An 11,147-nucleotide genomic window follows, 5' to 3' on the forward strand; every position below is an offset into this window, starting at 1 on the left:
GCAGCCTCGCCGGTGCAGTCGTCTCCCGGGGGCTGGAGAAACGGGGCCGCAGCGGCACTCACAGCAGCGGAGGCCTGATACGTGCAGGGGCCGGCGGGGGCACAGCCCGCCTCTCTCCAGGGCTTGCAGCTCCTGCGTCTCCAGCGGCCCCACTGCCGCCACCCCGAAGCCGGGACCGGGCTTGGCAACGCACAGTTCAGGCGGCGGGCGGCGGCCCCCCCGGCCTTACCCCCAGGTCCGACACCCCTTCCCGCCAGTCCGGCCCCGCGCTCAGACCCCCAGCGCCGTCAGGGACCCCGAGCTGCTGATCTTCTTGAACCGGTTGGCAGCGCACACGCCGATGAAGTTTTTCTGTTTGCAGGGGAAAAAGGGGCCACGTCAGAGCAGCGCCAGCCACGCCGGCCGGCTCCAAGGGCCCCAGTTCCTGCGTCCTGGACTCCCGCTCCCTTGCCCCCTCCCCAGGCTGCCCCTGCTCGCCCAGCGGGCATCCTCCGCACCTTCCAGCGCCTCCGCATGACATATTTCCGGAGCAGGACCTGGGACTTGAGGCGCCGGTTGCTGCGCTTGGCCTTCTCGCCCAGGTTGTTGAGCCAGGGGTGCTTCAGGCACTGAGCCGCACTCAACCGGCCGCTGCGGGCAGGACAGGGCTGGTGACTCTCTGGGAGACCCCCCTGGGCTCCCGAACCCCTCCCGATGCAGACCTGGGCTGCAAGCGCCGGACCCCAGCTGCAGCCTGTGAGCGCTCCCAGCCCCAGGGTCCCTGCCGTGACCCCCCTCCAGATGCAGCCTGCTGGGGCTATCAGGCCCGGTGGGCAGCTGTGAGGCACATCTGGCTTGGGAAGGCGGGGGCACGCTTCCCTATAGCTATACAGCCCACGGGCTCACGCGGGGCTGCAGCTTGCTGGTGGCTCTCAGCTCCCCGGTGGTCAACCCGAGCTCTCCCTGCATCCCCCCTCCCCGGGCAGGCAGCACCTCTTCTCCTTGATGATGAGATTGGAGACGAAGTCCTTGGCCTCCTCCGAGATGCCCTCGAAGGTCTCCTCGTCGAAGTACCAGTCGGCTGCCAGCACGTTGTTGAGGGTCTCCGTGTCGTTGTCCCCCATGAAGGGGGAGAGGCCGCTGAGCCTGGGGGCATGGGGGGAAAGGAGGGGGTGGTGAGTGCCCAGCGAGGAGGGGCAGGCTGCAGCTGGCCCCTTCTGCCGGGCCCAGCTCCTCCCACCCGTGAGCACCGGGAGAGTTGCCTGAGGTCATCCAGCGAGTCAGTGGCAGAGCCGGGAACGGAACGCAAGCCCCAGTGCTCGCTTGCTCGCTCGCTCGCACGCACCCCCCGCACACACACACCCGCCAGCCCCACGGGGGGAGAGGGGAGGGCACTGCCCACGTACAGCATGTAGGTGATGACACCCATGCTCCACATGTCCGTGGAGTAGGAGACCTGCTCGTAGCTGACCACCTCGGGGGACAGGAACTCGGGCGTCCCGAAGTTCACCTTCAGCTTCTCCCGGGGGTTGTACCTGGAGGCGGCAGCGCCGGGTCAGCGCGGCACGGCCCCCAGAAAGAGCTCTGCCCTGGGAGAGCCCCCTGCCCACGCCAGCCAGAGGGAGCCTGCTATTATCCTTCCCCAAACCGCTCTGCCCTGCCGCCCCATGCCGGACTGCGGCTCCAGCACCCCCAGCCAGGGCAGGGCAGGGCAGCAGAACTGCAGCCCCGACACCCCCAGGACCCGGCAGGCTCCTGGCCCTGCTCCCCCCTGGGCCAGAAGGGATGGGAGAGGGGTAGGTACCTGCGGGCCAGGCCGAAGTCGATGATCTTCACCATGTGCCCGGTGGCCGCCACGCACAGGATGTTCTCCGGCTGCAGGGACGGGGACCCCAGCGGTGAGACCCTGCCCCGCTCCCCAGGGGCCACAGCCTCCCTGCCCTTCCCTGCGGCCGGCCCGCCGCACCTTGAGGTCCAGGTGCAGGACGCGCATGTGGTGCATGAAGGTGATGCCGTCGCAGATCTGCCGCACGAACACCATGCAGTCCACCTCCGTCAGGTGGTAGTCTTCGTCGATGATGCGCTCGAACAGCTCCCCGCCCTCCACGCTGCGGGCACCCGAGCCGCCGGTCACCCCACGGGCTGGGAGGGATGTTCAGCCTGCCCGGGGATGGGGGGCAGCGGCCCAGAGGGGGAGGAGACCCCCCAGGGCAGGGAGGACGGAGCTGGGGCAGTGCAGGGACAGGGACGATCCTGATCCCAGGGTCCGGGACATGGAGATCAATGTCTCACCTGGGCAGGGCAGGGCAGGGCAGGGCAGGGCAGGCTGGGAGGCAGAAGGAGCTGGTGCTACCCCAGCTGAGCCACTGCGGCACTGGGACTCAAGCCAGGGAGATGCCTCTGGGCCTGCTACCCTGGCAGTGCCGGCTGCCCTGACCCCCACCCTGAGGATACCCCCACCCCGGGTGCCCTCGCCATGGGCAGCTACATCCTCAGGCCCAGCCCCGGCACCAAGCCGCTGCTCACAACTCCATGAAGAGCATGATCTCCCGCGGCGTCTCGATGGCATCGTAGAGCTGGATCAGGTTCTGGTGGTTCAGCTGGTTCATGACGTCGATCTCGACCAGAGCCATCTCCTGCAGGACGGGCACCGCAGGGTCAGTGCTGCCCCCCGCCCCGTCACGCCTGTCTATCCGTGCACACAGGTGTGCAGGCCGGGGGGCACGGAGCACGGGCCCTGCCTGCACCCACCTTGTCCTTGGGGCCCTGTTTCCGGATGATCTTGGCAGCCAGCTTGAGCCCCGTCTGCTTCTCCGTGCAGGTGCGAACTTCCCCGAACTTCCCTCTATGGCACAAGGGGAGCGGAGGCTGGAGGCCCAGGAGCACAGAATGGAGCCTGGCTCCCCCAGGCCTGACCCCATGCAGCAAGGCGCTGCCAGGGGCTCTGCTCCGCTGAGAGCCTCCAGCAAGGCAGGATGGAGGTGCCTGGGGGTCCGGTAGCCCTGCATGGACTCCCTCGATGCAGGCGCCGTGCAACATGCACACATTAACAGAGCCCCATAAGCTCAGCATCAACTGCCTCTCCGGGCCCAAGTCAAGGGACTGGCCCAAGGTCGTGCAGTGGCAGAGGCAGAAACGCTGCCCACCCCACCCCGGAGGTGGGACCCACAGGCTCACCCCCCCAGGATGTCCTTGGTATTGATGCTGAACAAGGTGCTGGGGTTGGCCGACTTCAGCGTGACGATGCGGTGGGTGAAGGGGGCTGGCGGCGGGGGCATGTCATCTGTGGAGGCAAGACAGGTTGGGCACCCTCTTCGCGCCCGGGCGGCCGAGCACGGCAAGAGGCTGGCATCTAGTGGCCAAGGCCAGGTACGGCGTGTCCTGGCTCCGCAGTCCCCGGCACCCGCTCCCCCCAGCAAACAGAGCCCCCCGTGCACAGCCACAAAGGCCATCAGCCTCGAGTCTGCCAGGCTCGGCGCCCGCCTGCCTGCAGCTCCCAGCCCCAGCGCCCTGCGAGGCCTCTCCGGGGCTCCCCAATCTCCTCGGCAGCCAAAAGTCCTTGGCGCTCTGCTCCCCACCTGCACCCTGCAGCACCTGGGCTCCCTGCCCTGTGCCCGCCTTACCCAGGATGGAGAAGGGGTCCTCTTTCCCGAAGTCCGGCGTGAGGTAGGGGCTGGGCGGGGGCTCCAGCTCAGGGGACGAGGGTCCGGCTGTCCCCTCCTCTTCAGGGGGCTTCTCGGCAGGGCTCTCGCCTGGAGCCGGCTGGGGGGGCTCTGTGGAGCTGGGGGGCTCTGGCAATGTTCTGTCCTCGCCATCGCCCTCGGGCGTCTCTGGAGACCCTAGAGCATCCGCAGGCAGGTAGGGCCCCTCCACCATGTCAAGGTCTCCAGGCATCGCGTCGGCTGCCGTGGTGGGAGCCGCCGGACCCTGAGGCCTCTCCTCCCCCTGCGCTGCAGGGCCTTGGGCAGCTCCTGGCCCGGGCTCCTCCGCTACCCTGGAAGCGAGAGGCAGCCAGGTGAGCCGGGAGCCTCGCGGCCCACGAGCCCCTCGGTCAGCCCCGCGGGCGCGTGGAAGGGGCCGGCCTGCAGAAGCTGTGGGACAGAGCCCGGCAGAGCTGGGCCCAGGCAGGACCAGACACGCTGGACACGCTGCCCCCGGCCCCCCCACCCAGCTGCGCTGCCCAGGGCAAGGCAAGGGGAGCCTGCACGAGGGTCCCCAGGAGCAGGCCCTGCGCCCCACCAGCCCAGCCCTGGCAGGACCCGGCGTCACCTCTGGGGAGCAGCGGGGCAGCTGTAGCTCTGCTGCAGGTTCGGCCGCTCGGGCAGGCTCAGGCGCTCGGCCCCCTGCTCCATGCCTGCCAGGCGCTCTCCAGCCTCGCCCTCCGCCGGCTGCACGGCTGGGGGGGCCGGGGCCCCGGCACTGCCCTCTCCGGGCCCGTCAGTCTTGCTCTCCGCTGGCTCCGTAGCCACGAGGACCGGCTGCCCAGAGCTGCCCTCTGCCATCTCTCCGGGTTCGCTCTCCGCCGGCTGCACGGCTGTGGGGGCAGCGGCCCCAGGGCTGCCCTCTCCTGCCTCTCCAGGCTGGCTCTCCGCAGGCTGCGTGGCTGCAGGGACGGGCTGCCCAGCGCTGCCCTCTGCCCCTACGGCGCCCTTCTCCTTGCCCTCGCCCCCTCCGGCATCAGGATCGCTGCTCGGCCCCGCGTTGTGCTCCATGGGGCCGCGGCTGTGGCTGGCTGCCCTGCGCTGCCCTCCGGACCCCGGCGCGGCTCTCCCGGCTTTGCACGAGAGCAGAAAGAATCGGTGGCTCGTGGGCCTGTGCCAGTCCCTGCTCACGGCCACCAGATCTGCCTCCATCCCGGCCCCCCGGGCTCGCTTTTAACCCCGTGGCCGCAGCCCCTTGGTCCCGTGGCCTTTGTGGACGTCCCACGTGGCTCCCAGGCTGCGCCATCGCGCCCTGCCGCGGCCGAACTTGGCAGGGCCAGGACACCGCTCGCCTCTCACGTGGGCCCCTGGGGCTGGGCAGGAGGCAGAGGCCACGGTGCCAGTCCAAGTCCACGTCCCCTCTCACCCACCCACGTACCCACACAGGGGAGACGAAAACAGCCCACGAGGGACCAGAGCCATCCCTGGGCAGGTGGCAGGGCTTACCCGCCCCTGGGCTCTCTGCGTGGAAACCTGCAAGCGCCTGATGCAGGGGGAAGGGAGCAGGACCCCCCACCCAGCCACGGGCACCCCTGAGCACGTGCAGACATCTCGGCCCCCTCTGCCACGGCCGGTCTCGGCATCCTAGCGTGGGCCCCCACACCCCCTCCCACAGCTGCCCCGGGAACCGCTGGGCACCAAATCTGCAAGCAAACCCATGCCCAGCTCCAGCTGCTCCCGGGCCCAGGCCCCTGCAGGGGGTGGGGGGAGGAAGCCCCGACGACTGGGGTGTGACCTGCTGCCGTGCAGCCTCCAGGCATGTCGAGCCCAAGGAAGCCCCAGCACTGCCCGGGCACCACGCACCAGGCAGGGCCGTGCACCCATGAAGAGCGATGGGCTGGTGAGCGAGCCCCTCTCAGCCCTCCGCCCCGCAGGCCGCTGTTACCTGGATCCTGGCTCTGCAGCGCGCCCAGGGGGCTCCTTTCTCCCCAGCCGCCTGGCCAGCAAGTCCTACCCCTGCCCTGCCATCCCCGCCCCAAGAGGGACAGGAGCAGGCACCAACCAGACACCGTGGTGCCCCTGAAACACAACCCCGGCTCTGCTACGTGACTGTCCCAGGGTAGGGACAGCCCCTCCTGGCTGGACCGGGAACAGCCATGCCAGCCAGTGCTGGCTCCACCGTGCATCCTGCTGGTTTAACTGGGAGTGGTGCTGGCCGGGGCAGGTGCCCCTCTGCGACAGGCGGCGGGCGCCAGGCACCCCCACGGTCCCTGCACCTGGGGCAGCTGCTGGGGCTCCAGGCCGGCGGGCAGCCCCTGCCAAAATAGCACTACCCGTTGCGCCTGGGATCCGGCAGCAGAGCCCCGGCGCGACGCAGTCGGGGGTGCCCGGCGAGAGGAGGCCGCGGCCTGCTTACCTGGAGAGGCCGGGCGCGGCGGTCAGACCTGGCGAGGCAGCAGCAGGCGGCTGTGGAGCGGGCGGGGATGGAGCGGCCCCCTTCTATACTGGGTGTAACAGAGCTGGATTAGCGCGGGGAGAGCAGTATCCTTTACACCCGCCGGCCACCACCGCCGCTGCGCGGTGCCTGCGGCCACCTGTCGCTGCTGGAGCCCGTTCAAAGGACACTCCATTCTTCCCGCTGCCCTCCGCCCGCAGGAGACGGCCCCGAGCAAACAGAAAACAGATGATGGTGCTTCTGGCCCCCTGCCCCTCTGCGGGCAACGCGGCATCCCGCCCCAGGGACCTCCTTCGCCCAAGGGACGGGGGAAGGCAGGTGCCAGCCTGAACCTGCGCCATGGGAGCGCAGGCGGAGAGGGGGCAGGAAACTTCTTCTCCGAGGGAAGTCCCCGGGGAGCGAGGGGTGCCCAGGTGCCCTTCCCCATGTCGCCAGCTGCCCAGGGCCCCTCTGCCCTGGGCCGTCGGGGGAGGCGCTGCCCTGTGCCCAACAGCTCTTGGGACCTGCCCCGTTGCAGAGGGGGAAATCCCCATCCGAGCTCCCAGCAGCACATCCAGGCTGCCCTGTGGGTCACATCCAGGCTGGAGCAGTGCCTCTGACCCTGGGCTCAGCGTGGTGCTGCTGGGTGCCCCTAGATGCCCGGTCACCACCCAGCAGGTCGCCTATAGCCCTGGGACAGCACGAGCCGCAGCACCCTGCGCTGGGGCTGAGGGCCTGTAAGGGACCCCCCGCCCCAGGCTCTGCTGGCACCTTGCAGGGCAGGTGCGGGGAGCCAGGGCTATGCATGGGGTCGTCTGTAAGATGCCCCAGCCCCGAATCTGGGCCTTGCCCAGCTGACGAGTAGAGGTCTCGGCGTCTCGCCACGTGACAGGAGCACGGGAGCCACGCTGCAAAGGTGCCCGAGGCCCAGCAGTGCTGGCACCAGACCCCCGGGTTCTGCTCCTCACAGGCAAGCCAGAGGGACATGGGGGTGGCTCCACGGCTGGCTGGCCCCGAGCTGCAGCTCCTCCCGGGCTGTTTTGGGGCTGGCAGGGTTCCTAGCAGAGGCTAGGAGCCTGAGCTGCAAAGTCACCTCCGGGTTCCCCGGTGCTGCCCCGTGCCAGGGCCGTCGTCTGGCGGGTCCGCGGCCTCCTGCTGCTTGGAGGTCACAAGCTTTGAGTCATCCGTGCTCACAATCCCAGCGTCTCCCCCACCCTCCCCGCACGCAGCAGGGACCACGGGCTCCGGAGACCCACGGCGCTGGGGATTCAGAGCAGAGCTCTGAGTTCCCGTCGCCGGTGAGCCACGGCTCGAGGGCGGCTCGCACCCAGGCGCTGGCGTTCCTCCTCTGGGACGCAGCCGCTGTTGGCATGCAACACGCGGCCGTCAGCACTGAGCACCCCGAGGCGCTCTGCATCCAGGCCGAACTGCGCTCTGGGGAGAAGGGGGAGGCGAGATCAGTGCTGCTTGATAGAGAAGAGGGCAGGTTAGATGCCACCCCTCCAGCCTATGCACGCCAAGCTGGTGCCGGGTAAGGCTGGGATGCCTCCGGGCACTGGCTACACTCAGTACCCCACAACCCTCCCACCCCACAAGCCCTCCGGGCTCCCGTGGCTACCAGGACCCACCCTTTCAGGCCACGGCTCTTCCCCAGTTGCTGGGGCCTGCAGAATCCCCCTTTTCCCCTGCACAGTCCCCAGGAGGGTTCAACAGTTTGGCCTGGCCTGCAATTCCCCACTCTGCCGCTGCCTCCATCAGTGCCCTCGGGTGCATCACTTGCCTCTGTGCTCCCATGCGCTGCAGCCCTGCCCTGCATCCCAGGGGGCTGCGTGTCATGGAGCCAAAGGCCCACGGCACAGCTGGGCCTGGCCCCATGCCCCCCCAGCAGGCAGGCTGTCAGCCAGCCCAGGGAGACCCCGTGTTTGTGCGGTCACTTCTGATCCCAGCACAGCCCTGGCAGCCGGCCCCCACCTGGGGCTCTGCACCATGGCCAGTGCTGGAAGCACCTCCTTCCTCGTGCCCGCTAGAGGGGAACCAGCCCAGCAGGAGCTCTGCACGGTACGGAGCCGGGAGCCGGGGCCGGCGCGCTGCCCTGCAGCCTGGCATGCTCGGAGCACTGCAGCCCCCGGAGGCCTGGTAGCAGAGCCCAGCAACTGAGATGCTCTGTCAAGCCGCCAGCTCCGCGCTTCTAGCTAGTCATCAGCTTCCTTAACTCTCGTGCTGGGAGTCGGGTTTAACGAGCGGCGGAGCCAGGACGTGGGCACAACTGCCTTCAATTAAAAGAGCCCTGCTAATTGCTGTCAGGCGGGAGTCGGAGCAGAGACTCCGCTCCTGCTTTCACCTTTGTAGTTTTGGGGGACCGGGTTGCTGTGGGGTGCCGAGTCCCAGCAGGATGAAAGGGCAAGTTTGCCAGGGTTTGTCTAGAGCCTGCCAGAGCCCCACTGCTCCCAGGCAGAGCAAGCAGCTGGGCAGGCAGCATCCGGGATAGGAGCTGCAGTGCAAGAAACCCCTTGCGCCTCGGCCAAGGGGGAAGCAGGGCTGAAGGAGAGCCCCTGGAAGGCAAGCAAACCCCCTTTTCTTCCCAGCCAGGCTGGCGGGTCGCTCCGTCCCCTGGCACCATGTGGCTGAGGCTTCAGCAAAACCATGACCCCTTTCAACCCCTTCTTTTAACGAGATCTCTGCATCCAACCAAGCCTCCCTTCCTGGGAGCCACCAGGCTGCATTGGGCTGCCAAAAGTGCAAGGAGCAGGGAGGGCATGTCCAGCCAGTTGCAAATCACACCTGGGAGAGGGGGCATTGTGATAAGGTGGGGGGTTAACAAGGAGGAATAAATGCCAGACAGGGCACCTGCCTGGGGACTCGTTCTCGTATGCAGGCATTAGCACCCCACACGTGTCCAGGGTCATTCAGTGTATAACAAGGGTATAAATGATGCAGCTTCCATCCCATTTTGGCTGCATAAGCTGCCGGCGGGCTGGTTGCACAGCGAGCTGAGGCTCTCCGGTTAGAATCACTGCGGTAAGTTTAACAAGCGCCACGTGCAGCCAGACAGGGCCCAAGCTGAACCGTGCGGGGCTGAGGCCTGGCCAACACAGCCACTTGCAACACGAGCGCTCAGAGACCTCACCTGGGACAGCCTGGGCTTGCCCACAGCTGCGGCTCACTGGAAACCAAGGAGCCTTGTTCTAGCCCTTGAAAGAGGAAGAGCTGGCAGTCAGCCTGCGTCCACTTCTCATGCCTCATCTACTCATTCTCTCTAGTGCATTCACAGCACGAGCGATGTGGGGTAGAGGCCAAGAGAGCTGGGACCCAGGGAGGAAGGAGTTTGCAACAGCAGAGTTGTTCTGGGAGAGGAACTAGAGAGGCAAGGGGAGCAGGGGTGACTGGCCACAACCGCTGGCTTCCACCATGTGCACGAGGCAGGGGCAGTGGCAGGCGTGGGGACAGCAAGGCACGGCTCTGAAGTGCACTGAGCATTTGCAGCACCAATAGGCTTTGGCCCCGTTATGCTCAGGGAGGTGCAGGGCCTGCTCACAGCGGTGGCTCCAGGCAGGAAAATGAGGTTCTTAGCAAGTCCCAAGAACCACGTTACAGGTGTCCAACACGTTCCACACCCGCCACCCATGTCCGTCACACCAGCGGGCTAGTGTTAGGTGTGTGCATTTGCAGCTGGCTGCATGCCGTCAGGTGTAGCCCAGGAAGCGCGGTGAAGGCAAGAGGAGCCAGACGGGTTCTACCAGCAAGGAAGGATGTAAAGAGGGGCCTGATCTTTTGATCTCGCCCATCCAGGGCCTCTTGCTACCAGGGCTAGAAATTCCCTCCTCTGCTCCCCGCAGCAGCCAGGGCACCCAGGAGCCACCTCCCTGCGTCATGTCAGGCACTTGTTGCTGCCTCTTCCCACCACAAGCCAAGAAAAGAAGAATGAGTCAGTTTGCCTTCCCTGGCATAGCAGCAAGTTAACACCCCAAGGCTATTCCATTCACCTCCTCAGCCCCTTCTGAAGTAGGCTATTTCCCAGCCAACAGCAGCAGGGCTACGAGGTGGCCTAGCGAGATGCAGGGCAAAGACACCTGAACAACAGTAGGGAGCAGAGCCCACGGGTGGGGCCGCAGCAGGTCTGTTGCTCAGCACACATCACATGGAGGTGCATGGAAGCAGGACTTGCATACGAAGATGGAGCTGTGGACTGCGCTGGGGGCCAGTCATGCAGAAAGGCAAAAGCGTGCCTGGCAGCTGCGAGCCCATAACCCAAGTTCCCAGCTAGTACAGATGCAGAAGCAAGGACAGACTCTGCCTTCAGGCCACCTTGAGAGGTGCAGTGGAGAGGAAATGCCCTACATGGGGCAGGGTGGGAAGACACGGAGCGGGGGTGCAGCAGCCTTGCTGCCGACATCCCACTGCCCTGTGGGGCAATCAGCACCAGCTTGCAAGGCTCTTCCCTGGGAACCTCTTCCCAGCCCCTGGGTCCAGATGGGACAGATTAAAACCAAGCTGCCCCTCAAGTGTCTGCTGTAAGGGGGCTCTAGAGAATGGGAAGTGAACGAGAAAATGCCAAGTGTTTTTTTTTTTTCCACTCAGGAACTTGAGCCAGCATCCACATTGGCTCTAGCTGGAAAACAGAGTGTCCTGGGGATACTTGGCATAGCATCAAGCATGCCAGTTCCCTAGCTACACGGTCGTCACAACTCTGAGCAGCACACTTTAACCTTTATGCTTTTCATGGGCTTGAGAAGCCTCATCACACAGCCAGACCTTGTCCATTCTCCAGGAAACTTTATACCTGGTCTAAATTGAGCATCGCAGCAGGCTACAAGGCAGATGGCCTCAAGATTCAGAACGAGAACAACGATCCCAAACTGAATCCAGGCCACAGCACTGTAACTTAAGACTGTGCCTGTGCTGGTCGGGGTGAACCCATGTAGTCAACAGCTTCTTAATTGCTTCCATCAGCACTAAGAACTTCCCAGACAAGCTCTGATCATGCTGCGATAGGTACCATTCAGGGGATGGGGGGAAAAGTCCCAACACTGTGGAAATGTGATTGCTCAGAGCAGTGCCACAGAGGACACCCACTAATGATGCTGCTGGTAGCA

The 11,147-nt window shown here is 66.1% G+C and overlaps 1 protein-coding gene across 3 annotated transcripts; it reads right to left on the reverse strand.

The window, feature by feature from the left end:
* Positions 1 to 244: 244 nt before the first annotated feature.
* Positions 245 to 6,269, reverse strand: MYLK2 (myosin light chain kinase 2). Of its 3 annotated transcripts, XM_006030492.3 has the most exons (13): positions 6,215 to 6,269; positions 6,037 to 6,124; positions 4,249 to 4,753; positions 3,603 to 3,973; positions 3,157 to 3,262; positions 2,731 to 2,824; positions 2,506 to 2,615; positions 1,946 to 2,087; positions 1,784 to 1,854; positions 1,386 to 1,514; positions 973 to 1,125; positions 498 to 630; positions 245 to 351 (listed from the first exon to the last, which is right to left on the reverse strand). In XM_006030492.3, the coding sequence occupies exons 3-13, from the start codon at positions 4,689 to 4,691 to the stop codon at positions 271 to 273; spliced, it is 1,833 nt and encodes a 610-aa protein (XP_006030554.1). In that variant the 5' UTR covers positions 4,692 to 4,753; positions 6,037 to 6,124; positions 6,215 to 6,269; the 3' UTR covers positions 245 to 270. The 3 variants fall into 3 exon arrangements, with proteins under 3 accessions (XP_006030554.1, XP_025067992.1, XP_025067993.1); XM_025212207.1 differs by lacking the exons at positions 6,037 to 6,124; positions 6,215 to 6,269 and adding an exon at positions 5,566 to 5,719; XM_025212208.1 differs by lacking the exons at positions 6,037 to 6,124; positions 6,215 to 6,269 and adding an exon at positions 5,484 to 5,574.
* Positions 6,270 to 11,147: the final 4,878 nt, after the last annotated feature.

Source organism: Alligator sinensis, unplaced genomic scaffold, assembly GCF_000455745.1.
Source record: "Alligator sinensis unplaced genomic scaffold, ASM45574v1 scaffold1032_1, whole genome shotgun sequence".
Classification (NCBI taxonomy): Eukaryota; Metazoa; Chordata; order Crocodylia; family Alligatoridae; genus Alligator; species Alligator sinensis.

Excerpts from the sequence above, each read along its gene's own strand:
- MYLK2 (XM_006030492.3), bottom strand. The coding sequence starts at position 4,691 with ATGGAGCACAACGCGGGGCCGAGCAGCGATCCTGATGCCGGAGGGGGC. Across the intron at positions 3,263-3,602 it reads GGACCCCTTCTCCATCCTGG|ATGACATGCCCCCGCCGCCA; the intron begins GTAAGGCGGGCA and ends TTGCCTCCACAG. Across the intron at positions 1,126-1,385 it reads GGTGTCATCACCTACATGCT|GCTCAGCGGCCTCTCCCCCT; the intron begins GTACGTGGGCAG and ends CCATGCCCCCAG.